Raw genomic sequence first — 23,641 nt, 5'->3', positions numbered from 1 at the left:
GTCGATAAGGGGCAGAGGGTCTTGGGGGTAGTCAGGGGCTCCTTCCTCTCCCCCCCCCCCCAAGTCTGGGAGGCAAAAGTGGGGGGGGGCATTTTCGGGGTCCCGCAGTTCCAGAGTGGCCCGGGGAATTAGCAGGGGCCCAGGAGCAGCCCACTTCGGTTCCCTCGCTCCAGCCCCAGCCGTGTCGCTTGGTGGAGGGGGCTTGGGGGAAGGGATCCCCCCCGCACTCACTGGCAGTGGCGGAAGCGGAGCAGCCTGGCCCCAGCCCTTCCACTCCCCCAGCTCCCAGCTGTGGCGTTCTGCTTCTCGCTGCAGGTGAGTACAGGGGGCATCCTTTCCCCAACCTCCCTGCACTCACCAGCGGCGGGAAGCGGAGTGCTGCAGCTGGGAGGTGGCGGAGTGGAACGGGCTGGGGCCGCGTTGCTCCGCTTCCTGCCGCTGCCGGTGAGTGCCTGTCAGGGGGCGGGGTGTGTTGATAGGGGTCGGAGCAGTCGGGGGACAGGGAGCAGGGGGTGGGGTCCTGGGGGTGATTAGGGACGGGGGTCTCTGGAGGAGGTGGTCAGGGAGCAAGGAACGGTGGGGGCCAAAGCAAGTTTGATATAACGTGGTCTCACCCCTTAATGCGGTGAGATTTTTTGACTCCCGAGGACCACGTTATATTGGGGTAGAGGTGTGTATGTATACAAAAATTATTCTCGCAGTAAAATGACTGACCAAGTATTATTATTTTATCAACTGCAATTGGTTAATAATGTAGTAAAAGCATCCTGATTGGTTAATAATTAAATTATACAGTTTTTTAATATCATGTGCTGCAAAGAGCCACAGGAGACACATTAAAGAGCCACTTGTGGTTTGCAAGCCTCAGTCTGAATATTGCTGGATTAGTCTAAGTTTTTTTTGAGGGTCAGCTAATACTGATACAAATCTGTATGACAGCAATCCCAGGAAGGGATGACTTCACATGTGGAAAATACTGTTACCTGGTGCAAGCCTTATGTTATATTTACCAGATGATGAATGACATTCCTCAAATATTATAAATAATAAACTCATAAAAATGATACTGACTGTACAGGGATTTGAATCTGCCTTTCTGGTTATTTATTTCAATTAATTTGTTATTGCAAAAGTAAATTCACAACTTTTTATCCTAACCATTCATCCATTCCTTACAGTTTTGTCTTTGTAGTCTAACTTTGTCTCTCTTGCTTGACATCAAGTTTAGGCTATGGGAAAAACCTATTGTCCTGCAGCTCAAGACATCCAAAACACAATCTGTGCAAGTTAAATTTAGTTATTTATTTAGATTTAGAACTCCATGCTAAAGAATATCCTTCCAGAGTTTGATGTAAATTTAAAAGCACAATAAATAAAGTTGAACAATTAAGGCAGCAGCAGTTTATTTGCTCATTGTCTGTCAGATAGTTTGCTGATCTTCTCTTCAAAATCCTAGATGCACTGACTAAACATGATGCAACCAAAGGCTGAATGAAAACTAAAACTGACTTCTGCCTCACTTTCCTTGTAAATTCCACTGAATAGCAGCAGAAACCGGATTTTGCCTGCTTACCCTGCTGAGTTTCTTCTCTAGTTCTCATTCAATAGAGCCCAATGCTATACAGTAAAAAGAAAGTATGTGCAGCTATTTAAACATGTGCTGTTCCCAGAGTACAGCCTGAAGCTTTTTAAAAAAAACAAAACAAAAAACTACTTTAAGGAATCTGTCCAATTAGGGCTTTGTAAAAGAAATGTTTGACTAAAGAAAACTCTTAAATTTGTACTAAGAATGGATCAAGCAGACACAGCTTGTTTATTTTAAAGGCAAGAAAAAATTAAAACATGCTTTAGTACTGTCCTTTCCCCTATCTGTAAGAAGATGTGCGGCAAAGGGACAGCAGAAAAGCGCTAGTCTGCTTCTACTCAGTGTCACCCTCCAGGAGGTTCTGATTGGCGATTACATCAGTCTGCCAGCAAAGGAAGATCTGATTTCTTACAAACCAGAAACAGAGACACAAGGTTGGTGAGGTAATATCTTTTATTGGACCAACTTCTTGTGTGTCTACAATCCTGGGACTGACACGGCTATAACTACACTACATAAAACAAGAAATGTGCATTTTACCCAATAGTAAAATTTAAATCCATTTTGCACTTTAATTTTTCATCAATATGAAAAATGCAATAGTATCCTCCAGCATTTCAGGTATTACTGTTAACATTCTGCTTAAACTTAAACCTATAGTAGGGCTTGGTAGAATTGTCAAACTGCCCAAAGTTTGATTTGGAGAGACATTTGACTGCTAGTTGGAACTGTTTTTGACAGTCAGCATGGGTAAAATTAGTTCTGATGTCGTCATTACATTTTTATTTTTTGTACTAAGATGAGACACTGGGATCATATGGACTAAAATCCAAAGGTTCATTTGAGATCAATTTACAGTTCAAACCCAAGTGGATTCGTGTTAATTTGCAGACTTTAAGCTGTGCATCCTTTCTCTATGACTTACACAAACATCTTCACGTTTGGCCCAGAATACATTTTGGTCACTTAGTTTAAACTTTGAAATAATCCCCAAATGTTCTTAATGTCTATTTGATCCTTTTTGTTTACATGGTCAAGAGGATCTGTCATGAATTTGTTATAACAACTGTGTGTGTTTTGTTTAGTGTTTATATTACTGTGTTGCTTCATAGTAAAATCAAATCCAGTATAACACACACCTGTGTTGCTTGTTTAAGTTGTTAAAAATAGTGAATGCAAGGTATTGATGCAGACTCTCAGGCCTTAATTCTTTATGCAGACAATCATCGGAGTCAGCTTCCTCAGGGCTGATGCCTTTAGCCATAGACCTGCTTCTTGGCTGTATCCCAAGGCTAGCTAACTCTACGTCAGTGTAGTCATTCAGCCTCCTAAAATAAAGCTTCTCTCTAGCTGCCATGGCCTGTTGTGTTGAGGAATAATTCTGGTTTTAGATAGTCTTAAAGAATAACAACAAATTTGTCCATAGTTTTCTACAAATCAGGTTGTCTTTTAGATGCAATAAAAATAACTTCAAATCCAGAGTCACTGCAGAACTTACATTTCAGTGCTAGAATGCATTTCATTGCAATCCATTGCAAGAATTCTCTTGGCATCAAGAAAAGGTTGTACTACTAAAACTTTATCCCAATACTTCTCTGTTGCTGTTATTTTTGTGGAATGTTTCTTACCTGAGCAAATATCCATACTCTTTTGGTTTATTTAAAAAAAAAAAAAAATCAAAGTTCCGTGATTCTGTACATTTTACTTGACAATATTTTAGCCAAGGGTGCCGGAGCCCTCCCAAAAATGGGGGGGTCGGGAGACTGAGTCCCCCCTGACCAAGCCAGAGCAGGGCCAGTGAGCCCTCCTCACCCCATCCAGGAGGTGAGGGGGAAGTAGCCCCTGCCCGTGCCTCCACTCCGAGGGCTACTCACACAGGGCAGGTGGAAGGACCCAGGCTCCACACAGCTGCCCACGCAGCTCTGCCCAACCCAGCTTTGGCTGGTGGGGGGAGGCCCTTGGAGCCGCAGCACAGCCATGATAAGAGCTGGGCAGGCAGCTGTGGGAAGCCGCGGCAGACCCTCCACTTGCCCTGGGCCTGCGCTGCGGCTCCTCACAGTAGCCCGCATGGCTCTTACTGTGTCTGGCTGGGCTGCGGCTTTGATGCTCCCCCTGGTCGGAGCCAGGTCAGGGAGAGTCGCATGGGGAGTCGGCGCGGAGTTGTGGATCCTCCACCTGTGTTTGGCTGGGCAGGGAGTGAGAACACAGGCTGGGGACTGCTCTCAGCCGCCCCGCACTCCGGGCAGGTGGAGAGTTCGCCACAGCTGCCCAGGCTCCCTGGCAGGGCTCCATGCTGGCCTGGTGGGTGGGGTAGGGCCTTGGTGGGAAGAAGAGGGTAAGGGGGCGTGATCCGCCCCAGTGAAAAGTGGGAGGGCCTTTGCGTGCCCCTCTCCCGCCCCAAGTTCTGGTGCCACTGTTTTTAGCTTAAACTTATCATAGATGATCCAGGAAAAGATCACACATGAGCTATTCTACGAAATGATTTTGCCTAGAAAACAGAAATCATTTCACTATATTCATTGAGTATGGTGTCAATTATCAGGTGATTAAACTTCTTTGATCAGATATTTTGTCTCAGATCGGGGTGGCCAACCTGAGCCTGAGAAAGAGCTGGAATTTACCAATGTACATTGCCAAAGAGCCACAGTAATACGTTAGTAGCCCCCCATCACCTCCTCCCCCCCCCCCCCCCCTGCTACCAGCACTTCCCACTAGCTGGCAGCCCCACTGATCAGCTGTTTCCTGGCACGCGGGGGGGGGGGAGGGCGGAATGAGGGCAAAGCAGACTCAAGGGAGAGGTCAGGAAGGGGTGGAGTGGGGGCAGGGCCTGTGGCAGAGCCAGGGGTTGAGCAGTGAGCACCCCCCAGCACACTGGAAAGTTTGTGCCTTTCGCTCCAACCCCAGAGTCAGTGCCTATACAAGGAACCGCATGTAGCTCCAGAACCACAGGTTGGCCACCCCGTCTCAGATGTAACTCATAGGAACTTACTTTCTTTTACCCTTGATATTGGCATTATTCCAGGATTTGAACAATTCACTTTAAGCCTTGAGTTTTTTTCTTTTCTATTAGTCAGATAACATATTCAGAGAGGCTGGTTAACTTTAACTCGGAGAGCTGGGAGTAGAGTCCTAATTTTTTAAATACTGTTTCACATCTTGTTTTTCTAAGACTAAAATAAGATCACTTATTAGAAGAATCATATACACTGTCTACTTAAGCCTTATTTTCTAAGAGAAAGATCAAGGCACAAACAGTAGTTGCCAAACTCCAATTTTGACTTTAAAAATCTCCCTCATTTGCTTTTTTAAATAATTTAGAGAATGATCAGATTTTTGGTTTAAAAAAAAAAAAAAAGGAGCGAAGCTACCAGGGTCTTTTTATTAGTGTTATGCTCCGCTACCCAACAGCTGGCCAGCAGAGGGAGCACAGATGAGCAAAACTTATTCCCAGAGCTTTTCTGGCAAACCTGGAAATAAAGCAGAATCGAGTTGACTTGTGATGCACATAGAATGAAGGGAGCCCATCAAAGCAGGCAAATAGAAATCAGAAAGATTTCACTTCTATGATAGCTAATATATGCACATTATACTATTAGTCGTCTTCCTTTTAACATCACGGAAACTTGCTTATGAGTAAATGTTGGTTCACCATAGAAGCTATGGTGATTGTGTACATTTGTCCTACTTCACCTCAACAGATGCTTATTCTTTAATCCTCAGCTAGTGTGCCATGATGCAAAGCATTGGCAGTAATGCTGGCTGTTAAAAACAGGTTTCTTGTCTTTCAGAGTGCGGCTGCCACTGCAGCTACCTTGGCTTTGCCTGCTGGTGTTACTCCTGTTCAGCAGATACTTACAAATTCAGGTAATTACCTTAACATTAAATGGATTATAGACAAGCTATTTGATTTGCAAATGATTGTAATTTTTTACATTTCATGTGAAACATTTAAAAATCAGGAAGGAGTTTTGTAGTAAAGGGAATTTACCATACAGTTCTTGAGCTATATGTATTACAGTGCTACTTTACCACCATAAAACTTTAAAAGATTTTATTTAATACATTTTGAAAGGTATTGTTTTTCAGCTGTTTACTATTTGAAAATATATACATTATATTAAGAGACGGCTTTAAAGACTGCTATGTTTAATGGAAGTTTGCCTGAAATGGGAAGGTTGAGGTTTATAACGGTGTAGAAATCTGATTCAGAGCAGAGGTGAAACTTTCAGATCTTAATACAAGGAAAAAATTCCTCTCTTAGTTTTACAGGAAAACAAGTGTATACCATAGGATCAATCACAAATTATTTATGTCGTTGCCAGCAATCTTTCTCCACCTATGAAGTGCTGCCCTATAGTTAAGACTACGTTTTAGTCACAGGTATTTTTATTAAAAGTCGTGGACAGGTCACGGACAGTAAACAAAAATTCATTGGCCATGACCTGTCCATGACTTTTACTATATACCCCTAACTAAAACTTGGGGGGAGGGAGGGGGGGCACAGTCTGGAAGCACTGTGGGTGCTTCAGCGGGTGGCCTGAGACCCCACTGGTGCTGGGAGGGGGCGAGCAGCGGTGCATGGCCCGGGACCCCCGCTGGTGCTTGGGGGGAGGGTTGGCAGGGCTGTCGGGCTCCCTACCCAGCTCTGCATGTCCCTGCAGCTCCTAGGGGGAAGGGCAGCCAGCGGCTCTCCGCTCACTGTTTCCACCACAAGCGCCGGCTCCACAGCCAATGGGAGCTGCGGGGGTGGGACCTGCAGAGGTGGACAGCGCATGGAGTCCCCTGGCCCCTCTGCCTCGGAGCTACAGGGACATGGTGGTGGGAGCTAGGGAGTCCCCCACTGTGAGGTAAGTGCCACCCCGCACCCCTGCCCCTAGCTCATTCCCACACACCCAAACTGTTCAGGCAGCCCCATAGCCAGCACCGGAGTCTGTGGCCTCAGTGAGAGATACACAGTCGTACCTATAGTGTTTTCTCAAATGGATGTGGAAGGAGAAAGGGCACGGATTCCTAGGGAGATTGTGTTCCCAAGGTTGGGTTCTTTGCAGATGTAGATCCTGACCACTGAGTTTATGCTTTAGATGGAGTCAGGGAGCTAAACCTATTCTTAGCAGGAGATGATGGAGGTGAGGGTCATCTGGATATCACTTCAGTTCCTCCTTTGTCTTTCTGATAAGAAAGTGGAAGAGTTGAAGCTGGGGTATGTCTTGTCTGCAACTTTATATCTATTGCACAGAGCTGGTGACCATCTTTACACGCTTCTCTGCTGTAATGAGATGAAACATGGAACTATTGCATGTGCTCTGTGAATTAGGGATAAGGTGGTAGGACTGTGCCATGGGTAATGAAAGAGAGACTATAGAGATGGGGATAAAGAGAAACTGTATCACGGAAAGGAGGGATGGAGAAAGAGAATTACACAACAGTCAGACTGAAAAGAAAAAAAGACATAATACATGGAAAGAAAAGTAGTTTAGATATTATGGAGATCAGGGACATGCAAGAACCTAAATAACTGAAAGTGGCATTAGAGACAGGGAAAAGGAAGATGAAAGTGAACAGACATAATAAACTGTTACTTAAAGTAGTTGATGCTGACATTTTATAAAGAAAAATAAATGAAGTTAGTGGATCTTTCTTGCCTCTGGAACTTAGCCCTCTTTTCTGAGTACTAATCTGTCCTTGCTAGGCTTTTATCTACGGAGCATAAGGATATTTCTGAAAAACAGTTTAAATATTTTTTGCTTCAGAGTTTGTTCTCCACTTGCAAAGTTCATCGGTTTTGGCATCATGATAGTCTGGTTGCCTGTACTTAGATTGCAGTATTGATCCTATCTATAAATCCCCTGTGCTGTGGATTTATTCCAAAGGGCAGGCACAGTTAGTTTGCATTTTCCTCAGTCACCTTTAAAAATGTGAGCGGGTAACTATAATAAAAGCCAAATATAGAGTTTAAGTATATACCGAGTTTGAATTGCTCCCCCTCTGAGCATTTGCCCCTCTGACTCCTGGCACATGAAACCCCATTCCTAGCAGCCCATTCCAAAACAGTCAAGGACCAAGGGCTCAAGCTCTTCTTTACCCATTAGTGCCCTTGTCTAAAGCTGTCTCCTTACTCCAAATGTTAGGAGTAAATTTAAGAATGTAAGCTTAGAATATTCACATCACAACGCTGTCTAACAGCCCTGATGAGGTCTGCAAGGGACAACTCGAAAGCAACCAGGAAGTAAAAAATGGCTGGGAAAATTGGTTTTTTTGTTCGAAAACAAATCCAGTAGTTTTATCATGTAAAAAGACCAATCTAAATTGTGAAAACGTGTTTTCTGTCCGAAACAGCTTTTAGTGCTCACAGTCATGGTGCTTTTGTGGGGGAGATGCAGAGGAGAAGAATCTTTGAAATTGTTTTCTTTTGGAGTAAAGGCCTAGTATAAAAAGCCACTCATAACTGCCTTCTTATACCTTTTGTTTGTCCCAGTAACGGTTCAGCAAATTTTATCTCCCGTGTATCTGTTTTTCTGTCAAGCATAGTAAAGGTGGTGAAACTGGGAAACTGTAGAATAGCAAGAGAGACAACTATATTTTACAGTATTGTTTGCCATATATGCAAAAAACGGTATTCTACACAGTGCGACTGATCATCTTTTAAGGTAAAAATATTATTCCCTCACCACCACCACCCCCCAAAAAAAGTGGAATGGATTTTATCAAATTTCTAAAATCCTATAGAAGGAGTTGTTCTTCTACTGGCCTCATCTTGGCCTTGTCAGAGGACAGAAATTAAAGAATTAGCTATCCTTTAGAGCAGTCAGTGAAATTAGTAAACTCAGTGGAAAAAATGCTTGGACTTTTCACATGTTTTGTTAAAAAGAAAAACATAGTTTCCCAACACTGAAATGTACTCAATGCTGGAATACAGAGTCCGTTTAACAGCGGATCGAAGCCTACACAATAGGATAGAAAGTGTAGTTTCTTTGTGTATATCTATATTATTGGCTTCTGTCCTTTTAAACAGGGAACTTGCAAAAACATGAAATACACTCTTCATATGTAGGGAATGAATATTCAGAAGATTGCTGTGCTGCTTTATAGTGAGTTAATCTTTGGCCTCATGTGAGACCTTGTATCACCTGTTAGCAACCTGCCTGTTGACTCTTTTCTAAACTACTCTTGCATTATGCCCCTTGTAAACATATGGTTGGGTTTTAAAGACTTGTTGTTTTGAAGCTGTAGATGTGTGCCATGTTTAAAGTATTAAAAATAATAAAAATTCTCAACCTGTTATTGGTGGAAGTGTAAGATGAACTTTCTACCTTAATTATGCTCAGTCTTTTTCCAGGTGACCAACTTTGAAAGAGATGATAATTTTAGGTGTGGATTTTTACATTTTAAGTGGTTCTGTTTTCATTGCAGGCCAGATCCTGCAGGTAGTTAGAACTGCAAATGGAGCTCAGTATATCATTCAGCAACAGCAGCCAGTGGTTCTACAGCAACAGGTTATACCACAGATGCAGCCTGGTGGTGTACAAGCTCCTGTTATACAGCAGGTAAAGAGGGACATTTTGAATAAGTGGGCTCATACTTAAAACTAACCTGGTAGGAAGGTTTTCCAGTAGTTTGCATATTTAAGTACAAGGGTATGTGTTCTTTTGTTTGAATTGCATGCCAGTAATGGCTCTGAAAAATTGACAGTTGCATAAAGAAATGGGGATTTTAAAAACTTATTTGATGCCTTAGAAATTCCATATCTTTGGCTTCTGTGCAGGATCTTCCTACCTGATCTGCATCCAGTGTTACCAATTTTTTTTAAAGTTATCACAATATTAAAAGTGAAATTATAAAAATCGTTGTTTACTTTTCTGTGTTTGATAACTATGTTTGTGACTGTGTTCCTTGAAGTAGTATAAAGAAGTGACAGGTTTCAAATGTTTTTGGTAAGTAATTGCTCTGTTAGTATTGTGTATGCACGATTGCTAATATAAAATCCTTTTTTCAGGTTTTGGCTCCTATCCCTGGAGGGATCTCCCAGCAGACAGGAGTGATTATTCAGCCGCAGCAAATCCTATTTACAGGGAACAAAACACAGGTCATACCCACAACAGTGGCAGCTCCTACACCGGCACAAGCACAGATTACTGCTGCCAGTCAGCAGCAACCACAGCAACAGGCACAACCGCAAGCACCACTTGTACTCCAAGTTGATGGAGCTGGAGACACATCATCTGAAGAAGAAGAAGATGAGGAAGAAGATTATGATGATGATGAAGAGGAAGACAAAGAAAAAGATGGAGGTGAAGATGGCCAGGTTGAAGAGGTAAAATTTGATAAAATGTTTCTAAAAGATTAGAAAATATTGAGACTTTAATGTTGAACTTCCATTTTCATTTGATAGATTTTTGCGTGTCTGTGACCTTGGGCAGGTATACACTACCGCTTATGTTGATATAACTTACGTCACTTGGGGGTGTGAAAAAGCCACACACACACACACCGAGGGACGCAAGTTACAGCAACCTAAGTGCAGTCTATACTGAAGTTATGTTGCCTCTCACGGAGGTGGAATAATTATGCAGATGGGAGAGTTCTCTCCTGTCGGCATAGAGCGTTTTCACAGATGTGCCTCAGCAGTGCAGCTGCACCAAAGTAGCACTTCTATGTATTTAAATTAAACTATTGCAAACGGTTTCATAAACCTCTTCAGGAAAGAAGAGATTATAAAAGAAATAGTAGGGCCCAGAATCAAGTCGCAAGTGGCATCCAGTCTTAATATGAAGAGGCCAAAAGATGGAGATTCAGTCATTTCTCTTGTTCCACTGGTTAATCACCATTGCTATTAAAAAGTTTTGCATAACTTCTAATTTGAATTTTGTTTGGCTTTAACGTTCAGTTGTTAGTTCTTTTTATGCCTTTGTCTGCTAGATAAGAGCTCTTCAATACCTTTATTTTCTCTCTATGAAGGTACTTAGGCTCTGTAATCAAGACACCTTTCACTCTTCTTTTTGATAAACTAAACCGATTGAGCTCATGTGGCAGGAGATTTAAAGGTATTTTCTCTTGAGCTCAAATCATTTTTATCATTCTTTTCTGTGCCCCAATCCACTTTTTCAACATCCTTTTAAAAAGCATTCCAGTATCAGTCTCGTTGCTGTTATATACAGAGGTAAAATCCCCTCCCCCACTTCTGCTTTCCTCTCTTTATACCTCCAAGGATTGCATTAGCCCTTTTTGCCACAGCTTTGTACTGGGTGCTTGTGCTCAGTTGCTTGTCCACTGTTACCCCTAAATTCTTTTCAGAGTCATTGCTTCCCAGGATAGAGTCCCTCATCTGCAGGTACAGCCTATATTCTTTATTCCTAAATGCATAACTTTGCACCTGTCTTTCATAAAACACATTTTCTTTGAATGGACTCAGCTTACCAAATGATCCAGATTGTGCTGTGTGATTACCCAGTCTGCCAATCTTTGTCTGCAATGTCTTTGTCTTTACCACTCTGCCAGTCTTTGTCTGCAGTGTTTAACAGCAGTAACTTTATATTTCCTTCTAAATCACTAATGAAAATGTCAAATAGCACTGGGCTGCTGAACCCCACTACCCCCACTCAGTGATGATTTCCCATTGACAGCTATTTTTTGAGATCTCTTACTTGCCTGGTTGTTTATCCATTTAATGTGTGCTCTATTAATATTGTACAGTGTTAACTTTTAAATCAGAATGTCATACAGTGCTAAGTCAAATGCCTTTCAAAAGTTTTGTAGTACATCTACAGTTACCTATATCAACCATCAGGGTGGATTTGATTTAAATCACTAGCCAGGAATACTCAATTTAATCATGGTTTTCTACATAAAAGTGCATTCCTGTTGGTTGTTATAACCTTAATACATATTCTTCACAATTCAGAGGTAGATGTAGGTTTCATATTTAGAAGGTACACACTATATGTTTTGAAACAGTGATTTATATTGAAAACTTTTCAGATTAGTTTTACAGCTATATGAGAAAATGATTGTTTGATTATTTCATTTACCAAAGGTAATTGAAGCAGATAGTTCACCTCCCAATGACTTATAAATATCTCCAATTCAATAGGTTAATCATTAATATTTGGAGCATTTTCTTGCCATGCTGTATTAGGAGGAGATCACCAGACGGACATTTAAATTGTTTTATTTAACTAAAACAACAATGTTATGTAGTCTGGATTTTTTTCTTCAACAGAAAACATATAATATTTTAACAGAAGAAGCATATGTCCCTCACTTCCCACATTTATCTCCAGACTTTTTCTCCTTGTCCAGATCTATTCTGCCCCAAACAATCTTCTATTCATTGAACTTTTTGAAACTTTGCACTTTTAAAGAGAGGTAAGGAATTGACTCTGTGTACACAAATTTGCAGAGGGAAAATAGAGTTGAGGTCTGTTGTTTCTCACTTCTATATATTTATTTATTTTAAAAAAATTTTGCTGTTAACAAGCATGTTACCTCTGGAGATGCAAATCTACAGTTTGAGAACTGCAAAACTAAACATATCTGATGGTATCTTCGAGACTGAGCACTGAGTCTCATTGGGTAGATACAAAGATTAACCTAAGTAATCTATACAAAAGCCTGTGAAACCCCGTAAGATTGGGTCCCTAATCCATGAACTATTGGAACTCATTTACAAAACTTTTCTTAAACATTACATGAATATATTGTCTCACACTATAGAAGTAGAATTTATAATCCCTCTTCCATGATGAAATATCTTTATAATGTATCCTAATTAAAACCATCTTTAGACAGGATTTTTCCCTTCGTTTTTATTAAAAAAAAAATCGAATTTAAAGATTTTTTTTTAATCATTTATTTTTATCTACCCTGTCAACCATACGCCTAATCTCACCAAAGAATGAAATCAGCTTTGTTTGACAAGAACTGTTTTCCATAAATCCTTGTTGACTGGCATGAATTATGTTCCTGTCTTTTAATTCTTTATCAATTGACTCCTGTATCAGTGTTTCCATTCCCAGGATTCATGTCAGGCTCCCTGGAGTATAGTTACCTGGGTTATCCTGATTGCCTTTTTTTAATATTGGCAAAATATTAGCATTGTTCCAGTCTTCTGGAATTTCACTTATATTACAAGATTTATTAAATATAACCATCAGCAGGCCAGAGATCTTATCAGCAACATGTTGCTCTAGCCTCCTCTTTTCACTGTTATCAACCTGCTTTATAAGGAACTACTTCCAGTTCTGTGCATCAGGTAGGTCACTTTAATACACCCACCATCTGTGAGGGTGGAGGAGGTAGGGCATCCTCTGGTACAAAGAAGCGTGTTTTCCTTCTTGGATTGAAAATAATAGTATACCAGCTAATCAAGAGCTAATATCATGGTTGATGGGGATTTAAACTTGCCTTGCCCCAGTGCCTCTTATAATTAACCCATATAATGAGAAAGCAATGGCGAGGGACTGCATGAGACTTTTTTAGGAAAAGGATGTTTCATGTTTTCTGTAGTGATCTATCAACTAGTGATTTAAAACATATGCTGTTTACATACGATTATAAAAACCCATTGAAACGTCGCTGGAGTGTTCTCAGTATAGGCAAATGCCAAAGTCATTTTGGAAAATGGGACTTGGGCACAGTAACATTTGGAGCTGCCCTGGGATAATTTATGAATACGGGATAATGTACTGGTTATTGGGGTATTTACTGTATGACTGCATTGGTTTAGCTGAACAGGAATCTGTCTGATTAACACAGGCAGGAAGAAAAAGAATGGTTCAACATAAGCCACCCCTCAGCAACCACTACAGTTGTTAAGGGACCATGTCAGAAACATTGGTTCTGCGGACTCTTGTATAATCTCCTGCTGAGTCTAGAGGGCTGGTTTTAACCAGAAGGGCTTAAAGCCCAGAAACACAGAGGAACAAAAGAACTATAGCAGAGGGGTTGTTGTCGGGGAGCCAGACTGAGACACAGGTATCTGCTGGGGTATCTGGAGATGCTAGGCCTGCCTAGGTTACCATCAGGGAATGGGTAGCTTTTGGGCAAGATAAACATGCAGGTAGGCTATTTCTTTCTTAAAAGCTTTGTTCCAGTTGGTAAAATAAACAATACTTTTGGTTTAAGAAGGCTTTCTGCTCATTATATTCACCACTGGTCACTTGACTCCTAAAGGGAAAAAATACAGGTGCCCAAACTCAATCAGACCAATTAGGTAAGAACAGTTCGTATGTAGGATACGGTAGCCCAGGCATAGTCTGGGAGTGGGAGAATTGCAAACTGTCAATCAAAGATGGGTAAAGGCACCCTGACAAGTGAGGTGGTGCACTCTAGAGAGACTAGAAGAGGGGGACAGATGTCAAGCTAGCCCTGTAATTGTGACAGGCACATCAAGTTTTTACCTCAAAGCCTCGTTCTCCCCACACTGAAACCCTCATTCATGTTATAACCAGAGTTTATTTTCATGCAAAAGATCAAAATATCTATAATCTTAATAGATGGGAGTCAGTTTATCATAAACTATTTTCAAATGTTTCTTTTAGGAGCCCCTTAATAGTGAAGATGATGTGAGTGATGAGGAAGGACAAGAGCTGTTTGATACAGAGAATGTTGTCGTATGTCAGTATGATAAGGTAAAATCTCTAAAAACAGAATTTTTCTGAATGTCACGTTTATTTGTTCCTGTTTCTCTGCTTCCCATCAAATCATGAATTTAAGCTGTATTTGTGTGTGTGTATACATGGGGCTATATAAATGTCTTAATATTTAGTGTGATCTGATATTGTATAATGTTTTTGTATTCTATTTTAACATGTGAAATTAACTATGTTTTCTATTATTTCCAACTTGTGTGTCTACTTGCGTCTCAAAACTCTGTTATAAGCAAGGCTCAGTTAAAATTAGTGGTTGAACTTCTTTTTCTTCCAGACTATCTTACCAGTGTGCTTGAAAAAGGATCACTTCTTCGGGTTGGCCAGTGTCAAGGTTCCTTCCCCACGCTGAAGTCTAGGGTACAGATGTGGGGACCTGCATGAAAACCTTCTAAGCTTACTTTTACCAGCTTAGGTTAAAACTTCCCCAAAGTACAAACTATTTTACCTTTTTCCCTTGGACTTTCGCTGCCACCACCAAACGTCTAACCGGTATTATTATTAAGAAAGAGTCCATTTGGAAACATCTTTCCCCCAAAAAATTCCTGCCAAATCTTACACCCCCTTTCCTGGGGAAGGTTTGATAAAAATCCTCACCAATTTGCATAGGTGACCACAGACCCAAACCCTTGGATCTTAAGAACAATGAAAAAGCAATCAGGTTCTTAGAAGAAGAATTTTAATAGAAGAAAAAATAAAAAGAATCACCTCTGTAAAATCAGGATGGGAAATACCTTACAGGGTAATTAGATTCAAAACATAGAGAATCCCTCTAGGCAAAACCTTAAGTTACAAAAAGACACAAAAACAGGAATATCCATTCCATTCTGCACAGCTTATTTTCTCAGCCATTTAAACAAACAGAATCTAACACACATCTAGCTAGATTACTTACTAAGTTCTAAGACCATTCCTGTTCTGTCCCCGGCAAAAGCATCACAGAGAGAGAGAGAGAGAGAGAGAGAGTTTTGTTTCTCCCTCTCCCCAGCTTTTGAAAGTATCTTGTCTCCTCATTGGTCATTTTGGTCAGGTGCCAGCGAGGTTATCCTAGCTTCTTAACCCTTTACAAGTGAAAGGGTTTTTCCTCTGGCCAGGAGGAATTTAAAGGTGTTTACCCTTCCCTTTATATTTATGAGAGCAAGTCTGGGTATCAGTTGATGCCAGGTATGGAGGGTTTTGTATGATGTGGACAGTTGTCTACTGAGACAAGAGACTAAACAGCCGTCCGAAGAGAACAGTCTTTGGCTGCTATAACCCTGGATTGGAAATCACAACACACAGCCTTTCTTTTCTATATTCAGCTAGCAATCCCCTGGGTAACTAGGTTCCTGTATAGTGGCTAGCTTTTTTTAAGAGCCTTGGACTGGAAATATGAGATTGGACAAATAAAAAGAAAAAAATCAAAAGATGTAGAATCAGAAAACCCCAAACTCAGTGCAGGCTAGCAGTGGTGAGATGTTCAGGTGGATTTCCCTCCTTTGTTGTTTGGCTGAAGACTGGATTCATAGGACCACAGTGTATTGATTACATGAAAAAGGCCCTTTTTACAGTGCAAAGAACTGAAACTTGAATGAAAAAAAAATTTAGACTTTCCAAAAAACAGGAAAAACGCCTGAAGTTGTAATGTTCATTTACATCCAAACCCTAGACCCTGCTCTAAGTGCAGATTCAATATGAGGGTAGATAGGCTGGTTGAATTTTGTTCCTATATTTTCTGGTGTTTTGAAGTAGGTTTGTGCTTAATCTTCTCAGCAGTGTGGGTCTACTAGATATGTTCCAGTTTTGGTACTGCGCCGTTTAACAATTTCACAGGTGAACTACTGGTTTGGATAGCTTTATTAGATTCTTCAGAGGATGGGGCACACTTAATTAGACTAGAATGCAAATTCTCATAACTTGGCCAAGCAGGTTTCCACAAATTTACCTGCTGACATTTCAGTCTGGTGCATTTCACTTCAGCTGTCATCTTTAATGATTTTTGGCTAATCTTGTGTTAACATACTAACAGAATCCACCAGAAAGTCTGCCAAGTAAAATAAGCTCCTCTACCTGGCAAGTAGTAAACACTGGACTCTTTGAAAACGTGGAAACTTCACTTTCCTTTTGTGGAGGATAGTGACAAGCTAAGCTATTTGCGTGAGAGAGAAACTCTGGGGGTCTTGTATATTCACTACTCAGAGCTTGACACGCTTTCTCTTACATTACTTTTGTCAAAGAAAAAAATCCTTTGGGCAGCTGTGAATCTGGAAAATTGTGTGTTCAGGTGTTCTCTCATTTACTGTGTTGATGGGTAAAGTATTTTGAATGAATGATGAAAAGCCTATTTATCCCTAAAATTACTATGTATGTATGTTGAGCTAGTTGGGCAATTAATGTAATTTTTACCTTTTAAGATACATGTGGCTAAGCCCACTTGCATGGTACAGTTTGGCAAGTGACTGTACACTTAAATATCTGGGATGAAAATAGGCCTGCAGTAGAACATATCATTTTAATCAAATTTTTACAAGATACCAGATATCCTTTGTGTGGGCATATTTAATTAATCAAGTCAAAGTATACAAGAAATAAATGTATAGTTCGTGTAGCTTGCAGCCAGAATTGAATGATCAGTTCTTTTAGTTGTACTGTTCTTACTGTATTCTGGGAACGGCCGGGTGTTCAATTTTTTGTGATTCAGTTGATAATTAAATTCACCTAGTGACTCGTTTTGAAAACCTTTTTTTTACTGGTGTCCATAGTTACTAGTTTCTCTTGGAGAGTCCAGTTCATTCTATTTTTATTTTAGACTACTTTTGCCTTAGTTGTCTTTTTGTTGTTGTTACTGTTTACTAAGGGGAAGACTTTTTTCTAAGGCACAAAGGCCAGTCAGGCACCCAGCTCCCACTTGTCTTTGAAAATCTCCCCTTATTTGTATCCTATTAGCACCTGGAAGCCTCTGTAAAGAATCAGGTCAAGGCATGCTATACATCAGGGGTTCCCCTCCTTTTTCTTTGAGGCCCCTGACATGCTATAAAAACTCCACGGCCCACCTGTGTCACAACATCTGGTTTTCTGCATATAAAAGCCAGGGCTGGCGTTAAGGGATAGCAAGCAGGGGGCACCGCAAAGCTAAGTTTTGCAGGCTTCTCCTTCAGTCCCAGGTGGCAAGGCTCCGGGCTTCAGCCCCATGCTGTGATGCTTTGACTTTCTGCCCCAGACCCTAGAGAGTCTAATGCTGGTCCTGTTTGGCAGACTCCCTGAAACTGGCAGACCCTCCCTAGGGGGCCCTGGACCCTTGGTTGAAAACCATTGCTATACATGATGAAAAGAAGGCCCCGGACAGAGAGCTTACAATTGACATAACTTTAAAAAAACCCAAAAACCTAAAATAAAAGCAAACTAATCAGGCACTCCCAATACAGTAGAACCTCAGAGTTACAAACAGCAGAGTTATGAACTGACCAGTCAACTGCACATTTCATTTGGAACTGGAAGTACATAATCAAGCAGCAGCACAGACAAAAAAAGCAAATACAGTACAGTACTATTTTAAAGATAAACTACTAAAAAATAAAGGGAAAACAGCATTTTTCTTCATAGTAAAATATCAAAGCTGTATTAAGTCAATGTTCAGTTGTAAACTTCTAAAAGAACAACCATAATGTTTTATTCAGAGTTAGGAGCATTTCAGAGTTAAGAACAACCTCCATTCCTGAGATGTTAATAACTCTGAGGTTCTACTGTAAAACTCTTCTTAGGACAGAACAAAACTATCCACCACCACAAACAGCAGCTCCTATCGAGGCCCTTCCTCTTCAAAAGCCTGAGTAAATAGATAAGTCTAGCAGTGTGTCATGGAGGTCAGTTAACTCTGACCACTCAGACCAAGGAGAGCAGCAGCCTCCAAAGCTGAGGGCCCTTCAGAGAGAACACTAGTCTGGTGGCTCCCTCTCTTTTACATCCGGAGAAATCCAGCTCCGGTGTTTCTGACCTTAGCTGCAGCGCTGCGGCAGGGAGAAGCAAGTTCCAACCTTGTATTAGGCCTATTTCACTTTCCTCCTCTTTTTCTGCCAGAGATCTGCAAGCAAGGTGGGTTGTACGCAGAAGCGGGGTTAAACAAATGATGGTAAAGGGTCAGAGCTGTATTGCTGCCTCATTCACCTCTTTCATCCAGGGCTGGTCAGACAAATTGTCTCCTACCTCTTCAATATAGTGAGTAAAAGCTGGAATTGTGCTGCTTCCACATGGATTTCTACATTCCCAGTTCCAACAGGAAAAGGGTATTAATTCATGTTAGAGATGGATAAAGATTAAATTACCTTCCTCTCTCTACATAAAATGTGTTATGTGCCTTGGATTTCACAATTACTATGGATACAGGGTTTATTTATGGCTCCTGTGGGAACTTGCCCTTGGCTAGAAAATGAGCCACAAATGTTGCCAGATGTGCAATAACACTTTTTTTAGGTCAGATCCTGGGTTTAGATCTCCATGCATACATAATGATCAGTTATGTGACCAATCATTATCTGGATTTTCTTTTCCTAACTTGTCAGTTTAGTCCTGAATTTGCTACTTGTTTCTGATACAGAGTACTATTTCAGTATGTATATTTTGTTTTTTAGATCCATAGAAGTAAAAACAAGTGGAAGTTTCACCTCAAAGATGGCATAATGAATCTCAATGGAAGAGATTATGTATTTTCCAAAGCCATTGGAGATGCAGAATGGTGAAGTTTTTAAGACAAAACAAAAAACTAGAAAAAAAGAAAAATCAGAAAGGTTGAGACTTGGACATAAACTTCAACCAAAACTTACGTCTGCACATCAGAAAAGAACAGTACCAACAAAACTACCGCAACAAAGGTAGAGCGTGGCAACATAGACACTACTTCAAATGGGCAAGCCATGGGACTGTAGCAGCTAGCATTGTCTGGGATACCTTAATTATCAATTCTATATACAGGTACCTGCAGCTGGTAATTAGCATGTAAGGCTTTGTCTCCCTGTTCCTCCCCTTGGGTTAAGGTTTTAAAATTTCTTCCACTGAACTGAAGGAACTCTCCCCTTTTGATATACTCGTAGTCTGACAATGCTTATGTGTGTACAAATCTTTGTTTTGAACACTTCCTTTTGGTAGTGAGGGTGGTCAGAATATTGTTTGAACGGTGTGCAGGCTTTGTACAGAAGAGTAAGAATTAAGGTGATACATTTTAATTATCTTGTATAACAAAAATATTTTTAATTCTGCTATAGTCATGTATAATTTTAACTACAGTTAATTTTCTCAATTCTTCTCCCATAAACAAATTTTCATTCCTAGCAGTTACAAAATGTAAAATGATTACTTGTATTTTCGAGCCATTTCAATTTGACATGAATGACTCTTTTCAAAAGTGCTGAGCACCTGTAGCTCCTTCTGAAAACTCAAACCACTTACTTTATTTTTAAAAACATTCTTGGCATTTGAAGTGGTTCAGCCTCACGGAGCTCAGAGGACTCTGTGGTAGCTTTCCTTCACTTCTTTAAAAGATCAGTGTCTTGGAGACCTTGCAAATGAAAACTCCAGGTATTTTGATCTCTTAGTTTATGCATTCCTCCAACCACTTACTACATTTACAGCCCAGGCATCCATGAATACTGTTGGACAAATACTACAGGAATGGCTAAACTGGATAAGGGAAAGTATATATATATATACTTTAGTATATATATAGCCATTTATACCTTACCTGAAGTTCTGCTAATCAGGAAATAGAGCTTAATGGTAAAATACCCTGTAATTTTAAAGTATATTCTTATTGACAAGTTAAGATGTATTGCAGGGAACCTGTTTAAAATCTCCAAGTGACATGCAATTTTGGTGGTTTTTGTTTTTGTTCCTTTTAAAAGAAAGCATCAATGAGGAAATAGTTAATTTTGTTAGAGTAATGTAAGCAAAAAATTAAAATAGTGTGTGTCTTGGTAATGCAAAAATTAGGTCATCACATATGCTAAACCCTAACATAATTTCACTTGTCTGAAAATGACATGTCATGAATAGCAAAAAGCTTTTGCTGGTAAGGGCAAACACACCGTTTCTTCATGTGATGGTTCTGCTTGCAATCAGGCTTTCAGGAATGGAGTTCCTGCTGCAGCAGAGAAGAGGGAATTGGAATTCTAGATCAGACATTTCCAACGAAGGAGTGAGCATGCTTTATGTGGTTCCCCATTACAACTTAATGTTCTTACTAGCTACCTGAAAAGCAATGAAAAGAAGGCAGAGGAAGTCAAATGTAACTCAAATTAGGGAGAACTGCAGAAGCAGAAACTTTACCCACTACTTCTTGGCTTTTGTTCTTGCAAAATGAAACTTTTAAAATAGTTTTTAATGAAATCACAAGTGTATTTAATCAGCACTGTATATTAACTGCCTTCTGTCTCCCTTACCTGTCTTTCGTTACTGATCTCCAAATGCATTCATAGTCTCAGTAGTTTACAGGAAATGCACAGCACATTGCAAGGAAGAAATCTGAGCAGTTACATATGTTTTTGCACCTGTGGTGTCACTAAATAGAACGAAATTGTCCTTAATTCACATGTAGAGCCATATGTTTATTAGTAAACCACCTGATCTGCATACATTGTAAATGTCATTAAAGTTCAGTTTCTGGTGTTACTAACTCATAGGTAATTAATGCTCTACTCATTTAGGATGCAAATTTGGCTCTGGACTTCAAGGTATCTCATGCTGAGTGGCGTTTTCTTTTTCTCTGTACAAAGCAGAAATTTTGTGGGTTTTTTTTTTAATGTGCCACTATACTTTTAAAGCATATGTGATTACAATGAAATCAATTACTTATCAACTAATTATTACCCTTGCTTATCTTGTGTATCTTTGAGTAATGTTGATGGCTATCACGAGTAGATTCATAGCCTTTCAAATTACTTAAATATGGACTTAGAACAAATCCCATATAGTGCACAAATCAACCAATGAAACCCCTTTAGCTACAGATTCCTGTTTATACTACTGGAACCCAGATTACTGTACAAGATATTTAGTCTCTTCTTACATATAGGGTTCTTCACCCACATGTTTAGAGCAGACATTGCATAGCCTTTTTATTTATTTTAAGGGATACCACAGCTTTAAAGATGACTTAAATTTAGTTTCTCGAAGGACGTTTAGAAACCATCTGTACATGCACAGTGTCTTGCAAATTAATTATGGTATGCTTGGCAGATGAGGGTTTTGGTCTTTTAATACAAGTACCTGTGAAATCTTCTGAAAGCCAGTCAAATATAAACATACCAAACTGTGCTCTTATTGCTATGTCAAGTGTTCCTTTTTTAAATCAGAAAGCATGTTTTAATTTCATTTTATTGTAGCAGCTTGCTGTAAGAATGTAGTTTGCTTAATTTTATTATTGTACTTGAATTTTAATCATGGTTTTAATGTTGTAATTGAACAGACCATTTCATTAGATTCCATTCCTTTCAGAGGGCAAGGGATTCCCATGTTCATAGTTTTTAAATTATTAATTTTTTTTCTTGAAAGTAGAAAATAGATTTTTCATTTAAATAGTTCAGTATTATGAAGGCAATTAACGGTTTCAAGAGGGCTTATGTTTAGATTTGCACAGATAACAGAGCACCTTTTTTGACTTTAAGATGGAAAAAATAGGGACGATAACTTCATGGTTAAAATATTAACCTTCAGGGCTAATGGAAATTTACAGAGCAACTGGACAAAGTTGGGAGTCTTGTGCCTTCTCAATTTGCAGATATTCCTGCTTTGTCAGCATGATGATACTCGAGGTCTATTGGATTCCTGAGACAGTAGGTGTCCTGCAGTGCTTCAGTCATAAATAAACATTTTAGCTCTAATTATATTGGCTTTTTAGTGTGTGCAATCATTTAATAAAAACATCAAAGTTGAAAAGGAATAAAAATATGTTGTCTGCTAAGGAGATAATAGAGACTTAGTCACATAAGGAACTTTATATTGGACTATTTAAATAAAATTTATAACTTTATTCTCTCCTCCCCCAATGTTAGTGGCAAAATGTCTGAGGTTTCATCCACCTTTTTCCTGCATTGTAATTACAAGCTGCTTTTTGACCCGAGTATTTTCCTAGCAACAGATCATGACAAGTATAAAGATTGTGGTCGCAGGTTTATTCTCTAAGGGATTAGATTTGGTTCTAAAGCACAGTTGCTGGAAAAGAGCGAATAACATACTAAATGTGATCTAACAGTTTTGTATCAGTGTGGTTTTTTGTTTTTTTCTATTTTTAATGCAGTGTAAGTAAACTTTGCTGGGTTTCAGTTTTGTTTTGTGAAAGTAACTGTATCATCCATTAATACCCAAAAGCAATTATGTCACCATAAAACGCTACCAGGATAAAATTTTGTTATTCCAATGCAGGAGAAAAATGAGACCCTTTTCACTAGAGTTCACTTTGAAGTTTGTCTTCCATTTGAAAAAGTTCCTTTTTTGTTGTTTTGCAGGATGCAATAAAATGTTTAAGAATTAGACCTGTGGCTTTAGGGTACTGCACACTGTGGATTTTTATTGGGTCGCCTTATACAGCTTTGCAATTTTTTATAAAGATTTAATTCAAAGTTGTTTCAGATTTTGAGTTTAGTGGTTACAAAAGACGGGGGAAACTTGTATGTTGTTACATTTGTGTCTTTAGTCTTGATTTCCTATTGTTCTGAGTGTCTGGGGCATATGTACAAGCCAGGCCTTTTTTTCATGCAAATCAAGCTACTGTTGCCTACTCTTTTTCGTGGTTCACTTTTTTAAAATTTAGTTTGGATTGGATACTGAGGACAAAAAGGAACTTTTTTAAACAGGAAGAACTATTTTGGATTAGCTACATGTGTAGCCATCCAAAGTTCACTTGTTCCAGCGTGCATAGGGTACTAATAAAAATATGGGGAAGGGGAACGTCCTTTTCTGCTGTTCTGAGCTACTATTGTCAACTGCTGTTGTACATATACTGTTATGTGTAAGGGGGTAAATATATTTATTATGTTTGTAAAATTCATTCTGTACAATTGCAGATCAAGGTTGCTCTTCTGTGATATACAGGATATTATGTTTCAAAGGCCATGCTTGGAATACAATTAGAGAACTTAGTATTTTGATGTACTAAGACCTATTTTAAGTTTAATATTTTGCCTTTGCAAAAACTTTAATTAAAGATGTTATTTAAAAAATAAGCTTGCCATTTTATTTACTATTTTCTGATGCATTAAATAGTTACACATACACAATTGTTTTAACGTGGACAAGATTCTTTAAGTATTTTCATAATATAGTGAATTCAAAGCAAGAAAAACACAGGTGTTTCCCTTTTAATCACTGAGGTGAACTTGCTGCATAGTCTCTTCCATTTAACATGGCTCACAATGTTATGAGAAGTCAGCTTTTCATTTTGAGG

At 39.6% G+C, this 23,641-nt stretch overlaps 1 protein-coding gene across 2 annotated transcripts in view; it reads left to right on the top strand.

Annotated features, from left to right (window-relative positions):
- The window catches only part of GTF2A1 (general transcription factor IIA subunit 1), a 35,386-nt gene extending 11,951 nt beyond the window's left edge, over nucleotides 1–23,435 (top strand). For both annotated transcript variants that reach the window (XM_073349349.1, XM_073349348.1), the window contains exons 5-9: nucleotides 5,374–5,449; nucleotides 8,996–9,129; nucleotides 9,579–9,896; nucleotides 14,122–14,211; nucleotides 18,837–23,435. In XM_073349349.1, the coding sequence (XP_073205450.1) occupies nucleotides 5,374–5,449; nucleotides 8,996–9,129; nucleotides 9,579–9,896; nucleotides 14,122–14,211; nucleotides 18,837–18,944 (726 nt within the window). In that variant the 3' untranslated portion in view covers nucleotides 18,945–23,435. The remainder of the gene's footprint in view (nucleotides 1–5,373; nucleotides 5,450–8,995; nucleotides 9,130–9,578; nucleotides 9,897–14,121; nucleotides 14,212–18,836) is intronic.
- The last annotated feature ends 206 nt before the right edge of the window (nucleotides 23,436–23,641 follow it).

This window comes from Lepidochelys kempii, chromosome 6, assembly GCF_965140265.1.
Source record: "Lepidochelys kempii isolate rLepKem1 chromosome 6, rLepKem1.hap2, whole genome shotgun sequence".
NCBI classification, from domain to species: Eukaryota; Metazoa; Chordata; order Testudines; family Cheloniidae; genus Lepidochelys; species Lepidochelys kempii.
The sequence above is the reverse complement of the archived record's forward strand: the minus strand, read 5'-3'. Positions and strand labels throughout refer to the sequence as shown.